The 19,029-nt window shown below is 35.5% G+C and overlaps 1 protein-coding gene across 1 annotated transcript; it reads right to left on the bottom strand.

The window, feature by feature from the left end:
* Positions 1-14,899: 14,899 nt before the first annotated feature.
* LOC110710364 (40S ribosomal protein S23) lies at positions 14,900-17,434 on the bottom strand. The gene is made up of 4 exons (XM_021888653.1): positions 17,281-17,434; positions 16,191-16,346; positions 15,978-16,104; positions 14,900-15,092 (listed from the first exon to the last, which is right to left on the bottom strand). The coding sequence occupies exons 1-4, from the start codon at positions 17,283-17,285 to the stop codon at positions 14,952-14,954; spliced, it is 429 nt and encodes a 142-aa protein (XP_021744345.1). The 5' UTR covers positions 17,286-17,434; the 3' UTR covers positions 14,900-14,951.
* Positions 17,435-19,029: the final 1,595 nt, after the last annotated feature.

Here is a 19,029-nt window from a genome sequence, read left to right on the forward strand (position 1 = left end):
TAAGGTTGCTAAGCTAGATGATTCTCATTGTGAGTTGTTGTTACTTAGGGCATGTACCGGAGATTCTAAACTCTACTTTGCTTTACGTACTTATCCTCTTAGTACTTTTGAGGCGGCTCAGCGCATATTCGACGAGGCTCTTCAATCTTCCTTAGAGCGTATTGTTATTGCTTCGGGGCTTGGGTTTGGCGATTGGCAGTGGCGGCTTACCACCTTACCATTTGCATTTGGAGGGCTTGGTGTTTATTCCGCAGGTGATGTTCGTCATTATGCTTTTCTTGCTTCTCGGTTACAGTCTGCTGGTGTAATACCCCACAATTTTGAATAATATAGTTTGGTTTAGGATTTTTTGTAAATATGGTTTACGGTTTGGTTTGGTTTTTAAAAAATTATAAACCAAACCAAACTGTAAACCAATAAATCGTATTTTAATATTTATATAATTTTTAAATACATTAAAATAATTATTATATATTAAAAAATAATAAATAATAATAATAATAAAAATGTTAAAAATCAAAATACAACATAGGGTATACGTATAATAATGTATTATGAGGATCAATTTATTGTTATTTTTATTATGTGTTAGCACTTGATTGTTATTTTATTGTAAATTTGTAGTACAATTTAATCCGTTTGGGCTAATAATATTTAAACTTTATTATAAATTAATGAAGTATTATTTGACAATTTTTAGGGAAAAATATCGTCTCATTATAAACCGCAAACCAAACCGCACAAAACCGCATTATTACGGTTTGGTTTGGTCCGGTTTGAATACTAATACGGTATGGTTTGGTTTGAAAAATTAACCAAATCGTATTTTGCAGTTTGTTTTGGTTTGGTATTCAAACCGCACCAAAGCGGACCGTGTTCATCTCTAGAAGCAGGTCAAATATGATTCTAGTTGTCGAACAATTGGATATGGATTCCTTCCCTTCTCCTTTTCTTCGCTTGGGGAATTAGAGAAAGTGGTTGTTACGTTCTTGAAGCGGGTTCAAAAGTTTTCGACGACTTAGGTCATTGGGGCACGTGCTGCTGCTCAAATTTTCACTAGGATAGGATTTGCTATAATTAGAGGAATGAAGGCCCAGATTGTATCTCGACTTCCCAATAATTTATTGAGATTGTTTTTGAGAGATAATAATAATAATAATAATAATAATAATAATAATAATAATAATAATAATAATAATAATAATAATAATAATAATAATAATAATAATCATCGTTTAGGGCGATTACGGCAGGGGACGTCAACGGCTTCCACGTTAAATTCCGGCAGCTTCCCGGCGGCTTTTGGTGCGTTTAGGTCAGGGGCAGGGTTCTTAGTTGGTGTGCAATCAAATCAGGCGAAATTCAGGTCCTTTCAACGCTATTTTGGTGTAGTTTTTGGGTGAAAATCAGGTGGAATCAGGCTTCATTTGTGCAGTCTTGTAGACGGTTTTCAGGCGGCTTTAAGGCAGCTTCTCCGGCGAAGATTCAGTCAGGCGTATTGCTGCCGGTTTTTTCCAATTTCCGACGACATTAAGGCAGGTTTTTAGGCGTTTTTGGGGTTATTTTCGGGTTATTTTGAGTCAGATTTTTGGGGCTGTTTTCAGGCAGATTTTCAAGCGAATTCTGGTCCTTTTTTAAGCGAAATTCAGGCTATTTCTATGCGTGTTTTAGGCTGCATTTTTTTTGCGGTAGTTTCTGGTGAAGTTTTGAGTGCTTTTGGGTGCAATTTCTAGTCTGTTTCTAGTGCAATTTCTGGTGTATTTCTGGTCAGTTTATAGGCGTTTTGGCTCTGGTTTAAGTCTGGTTGTGGACTGGTTTTTCTGGTCAATTTTTGGCCAGTTGTTCCGGTGCGTTTTGGATGGAGTTTTTGGTGCGTTTTGGGTGTATTTTTCAGGCAGCATTATAGGGGTATAGGCGGCAGTTTCCAAGTCGTTTTCTGGTCAATTTGGGGGCTATTTACAGCGTAAGTTTGTTTGTTGTATTTGGTTGTTTTTGTCTCGTATCAACTTTGTTGGTGTTTCTTGCTACTTGGGTAGATTTTGGTGGTGCATGTTTGTGTGTAGCTAGGTCAGCTGCCGTTGTGAAGTTTCATTGTCCATTTACGGGTCTTAGTGGCTGTCAAGATTGGAGTGGAAAGGGCCTTTTGTATCGGTGCCCGAGATATCACCTAACGTTCTCTTACTTCTAATTTGGTTGTTTATACTGAGGCATAAGTTAATTTTATGCGTATGGGGATTTGGTTATGTGGGGTTTGCTACAAAACATATACGCTACGGGGTTCTAAGTGTCGTCATGGTACGGGTGAGGATGTGTCACCTCCTAATGAAGGGGATAATATTGTTCGTTTTGTGCTTCATAATTTCGCCAAGCCGCAAACTCCCTCTTCTCCTGCTCGAATTGGACATGTGGATGGTTTGGTGCGAGACCATAACGGTGGTTTTGATGTGGCTTTCCTTGATTGTTTGTTCTCTAAGGGGTTTCGCACTGTTAAGTCTATCCCTCTCAAGTGTCGTTTGGGGTTTTCTCAGGTTCTGAAAGGTGCTCTTGATAAGGTGATCTCTAAGCCTGATGACATTTCTAATTAGGTCTCTTTGTTGGTGTTACCTCTTTGCACCCTTAAAACCTTTCACCCGCGGAGTAGTCACGAGTCTCGGTCTTCGGTAAAACGTTGGCATCATGAAGATAGTATTTCCCGTGCTATTTGTTCTTGGAGTGCACCAAGTGGTAGTTTGCAGCTTGAGATGGAAACTTTGGCAGAGATTCTCCTACTTTGTTGGTAGTTGATGATGAGGACCTTGATTTGGAAGAGCGTAATATCAAGCAGTGTCGTAGGAAGATTTGCGATGGTCGTTACACCGCTGCAGTCTGAGTTATTTCTTCTTCAGGCGTTGCTCCTTGTAATGAGGCCATTCTTGCGGATTTACAATCAAAGCACCCTTCTTCTACAGCTTCATCCTTGCCTGATATACCTGTTGATCACCTTCATCTTGTTATGACTTCTGCTGTTGTTTTGGACCGGATTAAGAGTTTTCCTCATAGCATATCATGTGGTAGAGATGGTTTATGTGCTCAACACCTTATGGATTGTTTAAGTAGTGCTGCTGTGGCAGTCTCAGATGAGTTGGTTGACTTTATTACCGGGGTGGTTAATCTCTTTCTAGGTGGAAGATGTCCTATGGAATTAGGAGAGTATATTGCTAGTGCTCCTCTCAGACCTCTTGTGAAGCCCGGTGGTGGTATTCTTCCTATAGCTGTGGGTACTGTTTGGTGACGTTTAGTTTTGAAGGTCGGTGCTGTTATGGTTGGCCAGTCTTTGGGAAGTTACTTTGATGGTGTTCAATTTGGTGTTGGGGTTTCTTCAGGTGGTGAGGCAATTCTTCATGCTGTGAATTGGTTGATTAAGGATAATGGTTCTGATATTGGCCTCTCAATGTTGTTGGTGGATTTTCAAAATGCCTTCAATCTAGTTGATCGTGCGGTCATGTTACGTGAAGCTCGTCGTCGTTGTCTAGACATTTCGCAATGGGTTGAATTTTGCTACTCTAATCCAGCTATATTGTATTATGGGGACCACACCTTATGGTCATCTCAGGGGGTGCAGCAAGGTGATCCCCTTGGTCCTCTGCTTTTTGCTTTGGTTTTACAACCCCTGGTATGTAAAATCAGAGAAGCTTTTGAGGTATGTCTTCAGACGTGGTATTTGGATGACGACACTATTATTGGGGACACTTTGGTGGTGGGGAAGGTTATGGAGGAAGGGCCTTGTTTTGAGTTACATCTCAACGTGGAAAAAACTGAAGTATTTTGGCCTACAGAGGACCCTCGTAGCAGGCTTGTGGGTGTCTTTCCCTAATATTGCTCGACCTTTACATGGCGTTAAGTTGCTTGGGGATCCCGCTAGTTCCGATCCTAGTTTTAGTGGTGAGCTTGTGATGCAGAGGGTGACCAAGACCATTGCGCTTATGTATAAGTTTGCTAAGCTTGATTATTCTTAGTGTGAGTTGTTGTTGCTTAGGGCATGTACCGGAGTTTCTAAACTCTACTTTGCCTTGCGTACTTGTCCTCCTAGTACATTTGAGGCAACTTAGCGCACATTCGATGGGGCCCTTCGATCTTCCTTGGAGCGTATTGTTACTGCTTTAGGGCCTAGGTTTGACAATTGGCAGTGGTGGCTTGCCACCTTACCATTTGCGTTTGGAGGGCTTGGTATTTATTCTCCAGGAGATGTTCGTCATTATGATTTTCTTGCATCTCGATTACTGTATGTTGGGTTGTAGACTAAGCTTCTACATCATGCTGGTATTATTGGTCTTGGTCGAGCCTTTGAAGATGCATTGAGTCTGTTTAATCGAACAGTGGAGTCTTATATTTTGAGTAATCCTAGTGAGATCGCTGCCTCGAAACTCATGAAGAAATTGGCCGATAAATATTTCACAAAGGTTACTGCTTCTGCAGAATCCACCTTTTCTTTATCTCCTCGACAATCAGCCTTGTGGAATTCGCAGGGAGATCACACCTCTGCTTGGATTTGGGCGGTCCCTATTTTGGGGTTGGGTTAGACGATGAACGCAAAGACTTATCGACATGTATGCCACCGGTTGGGTGTTCCATTGTTCTCTGTCTCGATGTTGTGCTCTGATTGTTTGAGGGTTTTTTCTAGGGATATTTTCAGTGATCACATGGTGTCGTGTGATGGTATGGTGGGTATTAAGCATCGGCATAATATTGTACGGGATACCCTTGTTGATGTTTGCTATCGATCTGGGATTTCAGTGAGAAAGGAGGTTGACATTAGGTTGTCTGGAGGGAACGACGGGGCCCTTAGACCTACAGATGTGTTACTTTATTCCTTGGATCGTGGTTGCGATGTTTGTGTTAACTTGAGAGGGTCTTCTCCTTTGACACAGTCGGGGCTATCTGACTTTGTTCCTGGACGAGTTGTGGCTGATGCGGCTCATCGGAAGCGGGTCAAATACGAATCTAGTTGTCAGACGATTGGATATGGTTTCATTCCCTTCTACTTTTCTTCACTTGGGGAATTAGAGAAGGGGGTCGTTGCATTGCTGAAGAGGGTTCAGAAGTTCTCGATGACGCAAGACATTGGGGCACGTGTTGCTGCTCATATATTTACTAGGATAGAATTTGGTATAGCTAGAGGAGTGGGGGCCCAGATTGTATCTCGGCTTCCCAATAATTTTTTTTGAAGGTTGTATGTCTTTGTTTGTTATAATAATAATAATAATAATAATAATAATAATAATAATAATAATAATAATAATAATAACAATAATAATAATAACAACTAATAAATAAAAAAAATATAATTTGCTGGGTATACAATTTTTTCTTTTCTGCTTTTTTTTTTATGGGATTTTTCTTCCCTTCATTTAAAAGAAGATAAGTTTAATATCATATATAAGTGTATATAATTTATTTTTATACTCTTAAAAGTCATATTCATAGTATCATGTGTCAAATTTTGTTCAAAAATTTCCCACCATTTTTGTTTTCAACAAAAAAAATAATTATGATGTAATAAATAATCTTAATTAATTAATAATAAAATATAATTTGTCGAGAATACAATCTTTCCTTCCCTACTTTTTTAATGGGATTTTCCCTTCCTACTTCAATATAATATGAAGGATATGTGAGTATATTGTACAACAGGTATTAACCTAAAATTTTCAATTTTATATAAAAATATAAACATCATATTCTCTCTAAAATTCTTTGTTTTTTTTTTTTTTTTTTTTTAACATCTGTGGTATATATACAATTAATTTCAAGTTATTTTATTTCATTTAAAAAAGGCAAGTTACTATTGAATTAACATAATTTGCTATAAATTTAGTAAAAGTTGTGCGTGATACAAGACTTATGGAGTCATATACTATATGCTTAGAACCAAAATACTATATTTATGGAGCCTCCAAAAAAGAAGTAAATGAGAGGGACATTAAACTCAATGTCAAATAACTGAAAGAACACAATTAACAATCTCATACAGTAGGAACAAAAATAATTAGTCCCCCCTACATTATGTGTTTTCATCTATTTTAAATTTAGCATATGCACACATTATGTCATTATATATGCGTGACAAAATTAAATATGCAGTTAAATCAAATATTTTATAAAATTACCTCACACATCACGTGTATAGAAAACTAGTTGCCTTATACGAAGTATGTGAAGCAACCACATATCATAATTTGTTAATGAACAACCAATTAACAAAATTAAAGGATTTTTTTCATTAGATTCTAACTTCTAATTCATCTGAGTCTAACTTTTGATTCTACATTGTAGGTATGTGTTTAAAAAAGGTTGTACAATATAATTATCGCTAACAACGCATTACTCATCTATGAAACTAGATTATATTCGTATATCTAGAGAACTAGAGTGCATACTGCATATATTATCCCAGGAACATATCCACATAAATAAGCTAAGATAAATTAATTGAATATTGTTATGAAATATTTTAAATAAAAACTAAAGAAAATTAAAACTAAAAAATTAAGAAAGAAAATAAGAATGTCAAAAAAATACAAAAAGAGAATACAAAGGGAGCTGAGAAAAATATATGTGATTATTTTAAAAAATACAAAAAAATATAACATCATTAAATCAAATTTAGTTTATTCCGTCAATATGCTCTAACAAAAAACGTAATAATGTACACGAAATCTAATTTGATCAACCTTCGTCAATATGATCTAACAAAAAAAGTTAATAATGTACATGAAATCTAATTTGAGTAACCGTAAGTAGAGGTGTCAATTCGGGCAATTAAGTTAGTTCGAGTCGAGTATATTTCAAATTTAAATCATGCTAAATTATTGTCACTAGCCATATAAGTTGAAATCTACAAAATAAATCAAGTTTTGTTTTGGGTCTGATCATGTTGAATTGAATCAGTTTTTGACACCTCTAACCATAATTGCATAAATATAACCGTAGATAATGATTAATAATACAATAGCTAGTTTAACATAGTTTCTAATTTTTATGACAGACATAAAGGGAAAAAGATAATGAAAGAATGAGAAATACCCCAATGTCATAACGAACAAAAACCCCAGCTGGTGGCAAAAATATTGATAACAACTCTACTAATGTGCCCACGGTCATTCACCTTTTTGTTTTTTTTTTATAATTATTTATTTTATAAATGTGTATGTTGTTAATTATAAATTGTTAATCAAAAGCAATAACATAAATTTCAATGCAATTAAAGAGCATTGTTTTGCTTAATTGGTTGCGGCACTCCTCCCTTCACGGATCCTTGCTAAAGTATAAGGGAAGGATAATATAGCTATTGAGTTTTGACCATCAATTTGAAATTGGATTTTAATCAAATATCTGTCTATTACATTACATCTACTAGTCTTTATATTTACAAGATCAATGCGTACATTAAGCATTAAATGTAGAGTAGTTTACATTATTAGTTTTAAATAATAACCTATATATCAACATTATTTACTTTGTCAAAAAAAAAAAAAATACTTCGTATATGTTAACATTTAATTTTAATGAGCTAAAAATAAAATGGTCTTATATGTTGAAAACTACAAACTACGACAACATATACTACGTATAAGTTAACCAACCAATTATATGATAATTATAATCAAATTAAAATACAGTAAATATTCGCAGAGTATACATTGTTGAAGCATATCCTACCAAATAACACATGTAAGTGTCCCACATTGAGAAAAAAAGAGAAAGTCAACACTTTATAAGGCTAAGGGACTAAATCTCCTATTGCCATATGGTTTTGGGATGTAACCTCCTTTGGACTTGTGAAGTGGACTCTCTCTCTTGGTTTGCGTGTGCGGCCTGGACCCGTATTTAACATGGTATCAGAGTCAGGCCCACGATATGGGACCTCTAATGGCTTGAGTATATTGTCAGGCACAAGGTTTGGGACCTTTAATGACATTAAGTATTCTAGGCCAAATTAAATTAGATCACGTGATCCTTGAGTTAAAGGGACCTTACATGTGAAGGGGAGTGTTGAAGTATATATCCTATGAAATAACCCATGTAAGTGTCCCACATTGAGAAAAGAAGAGAGAGTCAAACACTTTATAAGGTTAAGGGATGAAACCTTCTATTGCCATATGGTTTTGGGATGGAATCTCCTTTGGACTTGTGAAGTGAACTCTCTCTCTTGATTTGCGGGTGCGGCCTAGACCCGTATTTAACACGCTTACAATTAGGGTATCGCTAATGGAGAAACTGAAAAATAATGCGGAAGGTTGGTGATGAACTAAACGTTCACAGGTCCAAAACAAAAAAAAAAACGTAAAACAAATTTTGAGATCTAAACCTAGAGCTGTGATACTATGTTAGACTTATAAGAATAGGACAAATTAGAAAATAACACCTGCAAAAACACCCAATTTTGATTATAACACCAAAACATTTCAAAATTTTATTATAACACCACTTAAAAAACAAAAATTTTGGTTTCATCACCTAAATGGTGACGCCGTTAGAGGAACCGTTAGTGGGCCCCAATTATACAAGTGCCAAATATTTATTGAATAAAAAGCACGTGTCACAACACTATTGGTTTTAAAAAAAAATAAAAAAAATATAAAAAAAAAGAAAAAAAAATCCTAAACAACCTAACCCAGCCCACCCCACCACCGGCACCACCTGCCCCCCATCGCCAACTGCCTAGCCCAAACCGCCGGAACTCATGTCTCACCAAAACCAGCAAAACCCTCCCTTCCCCCTCCCTGAAAACCACCCTAACCCGGCCTTATCACCGCAAATCACAACCACAACATAAAAATCACTCGGCGGTTTGGGGTGGTTTTAGGGGCTGGGTCTGGGTGGTTCGGCGACGGTTTTCGGTCGGGAAGACAGCGACGGGGGTTGGGTTGGGGTGACGGCCGTGGTAGGGCGTGTTTTAGGGTGGGCGAAATGGAGTAGAGGCGCTTTAGGGGTGGTTTGTGGTTGTAAGGAGGTAGGTGAGGTGGGTTATTTTAGGTGGCTGTGGGGTGGGTTTCGGGGGCTCTAGGGTGGATTTCGAGGGCCCCTTGGTGGTTTCGAGGGCTGTAGGCTAAGTTTCGGTAGAATTGGGGGCGGGGCGGGGAGGGGGGCTGGTGGTTTCTGGTTGGGGGGTCGTCCGGTGGGCGATGGGCGAGGGGCTGGGCAGGGTTTTTTTTTTTTTTAAAGTTATTTTTTTTTAATTTTATGGTTTTTATTTTTTAATCCAATAGTTGATTGACACGTGTATAATGTGGGGCCCACTTAACGATTTCTCTAACGGCGTCACCATTTAGGTGGTGAAACCAAAATTTTTGTTTTTAAAGTGGTGTTATAATAAAATTTTGAAATGTTTTGGTGTTATAATCAAAATTGGGTGTTTTTGCAGGTGTTATTTTCTAATTTGGCCATAAGAATATGAAAGAAGAAATACTTTTTCCATTCAATATTCATACCTATTTATAATATACAAAGTAGGCTAAACCTTGAACTAAATATGGAAATACATTAAATCAATTACAAGAAAATAGGGGAAAATTCTATCAAATATATTTACAGAATAAAAGATTGATTTCAATCCCATGATCAGTGGCATGATCAATGGCATAATATATCTTCCAAATTACCGAAGTTATTCCTTAATAAGACTTTGGGAAAACTCCTTAGATTGGAGTGTGTATCATTGATCAATATATATATAATGTTTTACAAGACTAGTCCTAATCACGTTAGAAAACCTAGTACGATAAGCATCCAAAATATATTCTAAATCTACGACAAATATTATCTTACTATAATATCTATCATATATTTTAGTTTAGTAGCTACTCAATTAACACAACCAGCAATGATGTTCAAATCTTTATAAATCAAATTGGAACATGGTCATACATGAGGGAAGGATTTAAAAAATAAGATTTTTATTTGAGAGATTATGATTAATGGAGAGGTAATTGGATCAAACAATTGAGAATTGATACCTATTTTTTTTATTGAAAGACGATTGACTTAAAGTGTAGATTGAGTTATTTTATCCCTGACATTTAGCTTAGTTATAAATTGTGATTAAACTATCACAAAGGGTAATTCAATTTGTTTAAATTAACAAGTGAGTTAATTATTTAATAAGTTGTACTTTAATTACGTACAATTATTTTAGGGCATTCATTTATACACCAATAATATTGTACAAAAAAATAATAATAATATTAATAAAATAAATAAAAAAAAAGCATTTTTTCAAAAAATAATGCTCCAATTATTCCATAACTAGTGTTAGCCCTATGCAATGCATAGATTCATGATGTAAGATTCATTAATTATGACAACCAATTGAAATGAATTTAACATGTGTTTATTTAAATTTGAATTTGTTTAATGTATATACTTAAAATTATTGTATATTACTTGGTTTTTTCATAAAACTATGCAAAGTGTCCTATTTGGTGATTATTTTAGTATATAGAATAGATATGGCGTTGATTTGAATAAATTATACATTAGTAGTGGATGATTATATTTTTCTTTAAGTTTGTACATCAATATTTCTGCCCTTACTACGCAATTATACCCTTTTTGAGGATATCAATGTTATCAACAATCCCCCTCCACTTATTCAAGGCGTCAAATTTCTTCATTCTTGAACATATCAATATCACATCGACCTTCACAACACTTGTTGTGCAATACATTAGACCACAAAGCATTTGGTTTCGTATGAACCCTCCATCCCAAATTAGATAAGAAGGCAGCATTAGCCTATCTCATTAAGCGAAGCCCTAGACCTCCTCCTCCTTTCGGCCTAGTAATTGTTTCCCAAGCCACAAGGTGAATTTTACTCCTCATCTCCATCCTAAAGAAATCTCCTCGTCTTCTTATCAATTTCATCACAGACTTAGGAATTTTTGTAGTTTGCATAGTGTAATATGGAATTGAAGAGAGATAAGCCTGCAACAAATTATTTTTCGGATTTTTCACCAAATACCACTGAGTTTTTCAAAAATTCACCATATACCACACAAAATTTTCTAATTCACTATATACCATTGAGTTATTGTACGTTAACACAGAATGCCATTTTTGGTAACTACCGTTAATGTGCCGTTAACGCCGTTAGTAATTAGAGTTAATTATGCCACGTGGCTGTCACTTATTGGCTCTTATTATTATTATCTAATTAATTAGTTAAATAAAGAATTAAAAAAAAACAACCACCACCACCTCACTCCACCAACCTCGACACCCCCTTCCCCCACCAGCCCAGCTCCCCCTCCCCGCCGGCGGCCTTGCCCAGCCTCCTCCCTCGTCGGCCCTCCGGAGCTCCCCCTACCCCTACCATCTCCCCTTCCCGTGCTCCTCCTAAACCACCATCCTCTAAATGCACTTCTCTCAACCCATCTTCCCAAAAATCAATTTGCATCTCCCGCCGGCCGGAATCCGACCAAAACCCCCCGCCGGCGCTCCTCCCCTCCCCCTAAACCGCCGTGCCCGCATCTCCCACGAAAACCCTCATCTCAAAAAATTGTGGTATTTGAAGATTGTTGTAATTCCTTGGTATAATTTGAGATAAGATAGGTCTAATACTCTGAATTTTGTATTTGGAATTGGAATTGGAATGGATCCCTTTCATCTCTTATCTTTCATCATCGACTTTCATAAAGGTATTCTCCGATTACCTTTCATCTCGATTTTGGGTTTTGGGTTGGTTGTTTGCAACTAAATTGGGCGGCGGCGACGTGAGGAGGGGGATCTGGGTCGCCGGCGTTGGATTTTGGCATGGTGGGTTTCAGCTTAGGTGGAAGGGTTGCAGGGGGAGACGTTTTGGGCAGATAGGAGGGAGAATTTGGGCTGGGTATGGTGGTTCAAGGGAGGGATGGGGGCACAAGCGCAAGGCTGGGTGAGGGGCGGCGCCGGCGCGGTGGTGGTTCAAGGTTGGGAGCGGGTGGCGGGGGGGCTGGGCTGGGTGCTGGTTGGGGGCGAGGAAATGGCTGGGAGTTGGTGGTGGTTTTAAAAGTTTTTCAATTGATTATTTAGTTTTTAAATTAATTTTTTTTTATTTTTATTTTTTGATAATTAATTAAATAATTATTTTAAAGTTAAATAATTTAAAAGGCAACCAATTACAAGCTGCCACGTGGCACAATTAACGTTAATGACTAACTGAGTTAACGGAAATGACATGTTGTGACATTTATGTTAAACTCAGTGGTATATGGTGAATTAGAAAATTTTGTGTGGTATATGGTGAATTTTTGAAAAATTCAGTGATATTTGGTGAAAAATCCGATTATTTTTCGTACTGTACAAGAGAAAGTCTTCAACCTTTAACCTATTCGATAGGTATTGATAGTCTTGCTTAAGTTAGATGTTCTCCCATTTATTGTCAGGACTCCCAAATATCTCACTAAGTTGTCAGTGCAATCCATACCCGGCCCACAATATTACAAATAGACGCCCGAACATCATAATCAATATTACCAGAAAGTACACGCACGACTTATCAACTCGGTAAAATTTATCAAGACAATTTCCATACAAGTAGCTAGTTCCACCGAAGCCTCACAAAATAAAATAAGGTTGTCTACAAAGGCTAGATGAGATATATTAGGGTCTCTACGACTAGCCCAAAAAGCTTTCAAGCCTCCAAATTTCACCTCATGTTCAATCAAGTGAGCCAATTGCACCATACAAATAACATTAAGGTACGGTGACAAGGGATCTCCTTGTCTACTTTCTCTACCAAGGGAAAAGCTAACAATTGATTCACCATTCCAAAGAATCTGCAATTTAGCCGATAAAACACAACTTATGACAAACATCAACCATAGACTGCGGAAGCCTAAGCTCCATCAACGATTAGGGCTGGCAAACAGGTCGGGTTGGGTCGGGTTCAGGTCGACTTGTTTAATAAACAGGTCAGGATCCCCCAACCTGAACCCGACCTGTTTACTGATAGCTGACCCGAACCTGACCAGATTTAAACGGGTCAACCTAATTTTAACCTGTTTTGACCTATTTTGTATTTTTTTAATGAAAAAAAAACCCTATTATTGTTATAGTAAAAAAACCTTATACTTGTATTTAACTTGTTATTTTGAATAAAACTTGCTGTATAAACCTATCAATCAATAAAAATACATTCAAGCCAAATAACCATATTTTTAGCATAATAAGTTCACAACACACTCCAAAATCAAAATCAATGTCTTAAGGATTTAAAGAGGGAAATATTCCCAACAAATAAAAGTGGAAAAAAACGTCCAAAAAAGTTCATCAATTTTGACTAGTGGCTATGGCTGCTACTGGACTTTGAGATGCGCTCCTCAGCTTCATCATTCACCTTCATCGTAAACAAATAACATAACACAAAATGCAGAACAACTTGTAAAATGCAAAAACAATCTTATAAAATGAAAAAATAAAGTAACAAATGCATGCATAAAAATAGAAATGAAGAAAAAATAGAGCAAAACAATTAGATTATTCACCAATTTAGCCAAAACAGAGCATCGTAAATCAAAAGAAAAATTAAAACAAACAAAACACAATAGAAAAAAAACGTAAAATTGTAGAAACCTCTTTATTTTTTTAGATTATTCACCAAATTAGCAAGTAACAATCAAGAATTTTCAACATTTAATTTCTTAACTATATTATATTAAATCGGATAATTGTAAAGAGAATGAAATTTATGACTAAATTAAATCGGTGAGTGAAGAATAAACGAGTTTAAAGCTACAATTTTGATAAACAAGAAAAAGAAAGAAGAGAGAGGTGAGAAAGGAGAGAGTTGAAATGGCTGAATAGGTGAAGAAAAATGACTGAAAATAATACTAGGCTTTTTACTTTTTGGGGCGTTTTTACTCCATAGTCTTTAGGATATGTTGAGCTTGGTCCATTTAAAAACCTAAGGCCTATCATTTTACTAAACAGTAATAAAGTTATACGGGTTGGGTTCGGGTTGACCCGACCTAAAACCAACCTAATTAATTAAACGGGCTAGGCGGGTTATTTTCGGGTCAGAATTTCCAACCTGAACCTGACCCATTTAGTTTCGGGTTAGGTTCAGGTCGACCCAATTATATAAACGGGTTGAAAACCTCAATCAAAACCCATTTATTTCAGGTTGGGTTCGAATCGGGTTGTCGAGTTGGGTCAACTTTTGCCAGCCCTATCAATGACTCCTGAATAAAAGACCAACGGAGCCTATCGCAGGCCTTTTCGAAATCAATCTTCACCGCCATCATTCTATTTTTTCCCTGTATCCGTCTCATCCAATGTAGCATTTGTTGCACAATAATTATATTTTCAATAATTTGGCACTTACGGACAAAGCTACATTTAGTTGGAGATATCAGATTAGACAATAATGGTTTGAGACAATTAACAATCGCTTTAGCGACAATTTTATAAATAATACTTCGTATTGCACAATTTTATAAGCTACATTGAGTTGGAAAAATCAGATTAGGCTAAATGAGTTAAGAAGTTAAGTCATTATTAGTTGAAGAATAAGGCCTAAGAGCATTATTTTGAGGCAGACCATAATAGGTGAAGCATCAATTTGAAGCATACCTGAATACAAATGCCTAGTTAAGCATCATCTTTGAGAATGAATGAATGGTTAATTGTTGTGTTTTAAAGCAGTTTTTAGGAGATCCAAAGACCTTTTTTTTTTAAATGCAAGATCATTAAAAAACTGATCTTGTTAACATAAATTCCGGAAATTTTCATGACATCGTTAAGAGAAGTAAATAAACCAATTGGAAATATAAGCAAATAACTAAGAGTATAGAAAATCATCTTGAATAGACACGGATAGAGCACAAAACAAAGTAGGGAGGGTGTCTCTTTTTAAGGATGCTCAGTATTCATTTCAAGACGGTAAAAGTTTCATTTGAGTAGGCAAAATTTAAGACAAAACCAACAACCTTAACCTAGGACCTGGGTTTTTCCTTCTTTTCCTTGAACAGAGCTAGAAGAGAGACACCAGCAACCTTGACAACCTTAAATCGGACTCCAGGAATATCTCCCACAGCATGTCCTTTACGACCAAATCCAGCAATCAACACCTCATCCTGCACAAACCACATTTTCTTAGTATGGAAGGAAAAACAGAGCTAGATAATATCAATTTCAAAGTCAAATACAATATAATCAGGTAACAAATATTAGACAAAATTCCACAAACTTCTGCATGATCCACATTTTCAGCATGAATCTACACCCAAACACAACATTAAACTACATACATATAACAGAAGACCTTGACTTCTTTTACCAATCAGGTAACTTCTTTAGTAAAAGGGAACAATTTATCGTTCTTTGATAAGAAGTATGAATTAGCATTATCTTAGAACAACTTTTTCCAGATGATTTTCTCATGAAAGGATAAAAAACCAACAGTGTATGACTGATCTTAATTGCTCAAGCTATATACTCTCCACCGCAATACTGTTATGATAGTCTTAAACCACAAAAATAAAGCTGCACATGTACTGAACAGGAGTGGGTGCAGGAGTACTGACAGAAGAATCAGATAAACCAGCACAGAAAGAGTGCGCACTATCATGTTTTATATGTTTCTGGATAAACTGTTATCAAGAGTTTATGATATGAGTATAAGAAAAGCATTGTTACTAATGTTAAACCTTCAGTAATCAGATGCCAGTATTTCTCCAAAAAATCCACAACAGAATTGACATTATTTCTACAATGGTTAACAAATAACTGGAGTTGTTTAGACTTTAAGAGTTTCTACAAAGGTTAACAAATAACTGGAGTTGTTTAAACTTTAACAAACAACATTATTTCTAACACGGTTAACAAATGACAGTTAACAAACTGCTAGTGTATCACTAAGTTTGTGTCGAAAGGCACAAAATACCAGCAAATTCACAACCAAGCAATTTATGAAACAGTAAGTGCATATATGCTTGCAGACATTAATAGAACGGACTTACATTTTCCTCAATGAAGTTCAAACAACCATCATTGGGCACGAAAGCAGCAATCTTTTTTCCATTCTTAATCAACTGCACACGAGCACACTTTCTGATAGCAGAGTTGGGCTGTTTAGCTTCAATACCACTGCATCAAAAACTCATTGGATAAGTTCTCATACAAAAAAACATATACAATTAAAAGTAGTAAGTAGGGAGCTGAAATAATCCTACATCTTTTCCAAAACAATGCCCTTAGCATGGGAAGATCCAGCAAACGGCTTCTTCCATTCATTTCCAAGATGTGACTTCTTGTATGACTTGTCAGCCCACCTTTGCCTTCTGCGGTGGGACTTCAGCTTGCGCGCAGCTCCCATTCCATGTGTCTTACTGCACCGTAACAGTTTCACCCATGTTAAAAAGAAAAGAAATTGCCATTGAAAGAAAGAAAATAGTAACAAAATTATAGTCCCCAAGCACTACTCCAGATTCCAACCCAACAAACAACCATAACTCTGATTTCCACTTGTCTCACACCTATCAAACTCGATTATTCACTCAACCATACTTATCAAACTCGATTATTCACTCAACCATACTCTACGTTCAACACACTGAAGTTTTTCATATACACCCTGGTGCACTGTGCACCAAACTAATCCACGGTTAGTTTTTGTTATTCATTTGATGATTAAATAAATGAAAAACAATCATCAAAATGAGAACTAAATACTCATGGTACACCGTGAAACCAGGTGTATATAACAATTTTTTTTAACATACGTTACCCTAATTTCCATAAATCTCACGTCACACCTATCAAATTTGGTGAATCCCTCAACCAAAACTCCAATTTCAACACAACAATATTTTAGTTCAACCACAATTACATAACAATATCGATACGCCGGTGCGAAAAACTATTGCAATCTCCACTGTCAATCTTATTATCGCAGCAACCAGACATAATCCATTTCACATTACATTTCCATTCAAATTTCTTGTCAAATCAGGTTATCAACCAAATAATCTCCCAATCAATTTTCACCTTATTTCAATTACTACATACACTAATACTTCAAATTCAAAATGATAAAAAAAACAAATTTGAAAAATTAAGATCCCAATAATTTTTAATACGAGAATCATTGAAAGTTTCTTAAAATTTTCAAACAATACAATGTAAAAACCAACCATTTTTGAAACGAATACAGAAACTATAAATCTCCAAATCAACAGCTGAACAAAGAGAAATTTGAAGGACGATAAAGCAAGAAAACGAGCAACAACATTTTGGAGAGGAGAGAGAAAAATAGAGACTAACCCCATGATTGCGAGCTTTGGAGATTTGCCAAGTGTGGAGAGATGAGGCGAGGAAGAAGGCGACTGAACTCGCGAGAATGGTGAGCGCAGGCCGCAGACAAAATCCTAATTCTTAGTTTTGGTATTTATAGTTTATTTTTATTTTTATTTTTTTAAAAAAAGGTATTTTTTTATTTTTTTTTTGGTGATTTGGGTTTTGGAGTTGATTTATATGAGCTTGAAGCAGTAACAGATAGTGCCCGAAGGCCCAAATCTTGCTCTCATTACTTTTTTTTTTTTTTTTTGGGACCAAACTCTCAGTCTCTCACAAGTCATTACTCTTTGCCTCGTTGGTCACTACTTTCATTACTCGTATTGACCAGGTAAAGAGATGTAGAGTTGTCAAAAAGTGACTCAACCCAAAAAAAAATTGACGCCAACAGTCAGTAATTATGGTAGGTCTTTTTTTTTCACAACCTCCCAACTATTGATGAATGTATCCTTTTGAAAACTGTCCTTAAAATATTTTTAATCGGTTCGACCGGTTAATAGTAACATGTATCTTGTTTTGTTAAGCGTAGTTATAAAAAAAATAAATAAAAAAAAAATATTTCCCCACCATTCGAAACACTCACTCCTCCCTCTATAACATCTTCGTGTTAATTCTTTTAGGGATTGTTTTAAGGACCCCAAAGTTGGATCACCATGAGTTAATCGATGGTTGAGACCGTTTGCTATATATTTTTCATCATTGGAAATGGTAACATCAATTCTCCACCACGAATTTAAGATCAAAATTGATCCGTAACTAGTGAAATGCAAAATTTGATTTGAATTTGATAATTTTAAATTTGAATTGAAGACACATCCAAATCGAAATCAAATTCGATTTGACCTAATAATAACCGCAATTGAACCAACTGATAAATTAGACTATAAGTTGAAGTGGAGGGGAAGAAAGAGTGGCTTGTATTATATTGTTAATATATACTCTTTGTATATAACGTTAATCTATAACTCCAAAATACGACACTAAAAGCAAATTTACACATGTAATATCTTGTATTGTTAAAGTATGTTAAATGTATTTATAAATTAAATTAATCAATTATGAAATAGATTTTAAGGGCGAATAACTTTTCCAAGAATAAAAAGTTGGGAAAGTTTGATGTAAAAAGAGTTTCCTAAATTGTATAAAACAAAGACAAGGAGCTCATTTACTGTTGGTCTATCATCTCTTCATCACCTTATATTTACCGAACTTAAATTATATTTGTCGAACTTATATTTTTTAAAATGAACATAAATTTTTTATACTGATCAAATCAAAAGTCATATTTAAAGCCATCTTCATGCTTTAACTAGATGTGGGTATTGCATTGATTAATGATAATCGAAATTATGTATTACTTTGTGTTTATCAAACATTAATAATGTATTGATTATCAATGATTGAATTGTAATTAGTTAGAACAGACATATTATACTTCCTATATACTTTATAGGTAGGGTTTACATGTTATTGTAACATACTAATTAATAAATAATCTATTAACATTAAATAATTCATTAATCTCATTAAATACAATAGAATTTTAAATTTACAGCAAAATTTATAAAAATGAGGGATTTAACTGTGCAATTACATGAGTCACTAGTGTCACTAGTGCTAATTTGGATGGATAATATTTCCCTTGTAAATGGAAATTCCTAGACAATAGCTAATTTAAAATATGTTGTGTTTGGTTAGAAATTTCCTGGGGAATGTAAT

The sequence above is a fragment of the Chenopodium quinoa genome, unplaced genomic scaffold (assembly GCF_001683475.1).
Source record: "Chenopodium quinoa cultivar QQ74 unplaced genomic scaffold, ASM168347v1, whole genome shotgun sequence".
Classification (NCBI taxonomy): Eukaryota; Viridiplantae; Streptophyta; class Magnoliopsida; order Caryophyllales; family Amaranthaceae; genus Chenopodium; species Chenopodium quinoa.

What these genes read in the sequence shown, in the direction of transcription:
- LOC110710364 (XM_021888653.1), bottom strand. An exon ending in GGCATTGTTTTGGAAAAGAT is followed by an intron (nt 16,105 to 16,190) that starts GTAGGATTATTT and finishes TTTTTGATGCAG; the next exon opens with TGGTATTGAAGCTAAACAGC. An exon ending in TGAACTTCATTGAGGAAAAT is followed by an intron (nt 15,093 to 15,977) that starts GTAAGTCCGTTC and finishes TGGTTTGTGCAG; the next exon opens with GATGAGGTGTTGATTGCTGG.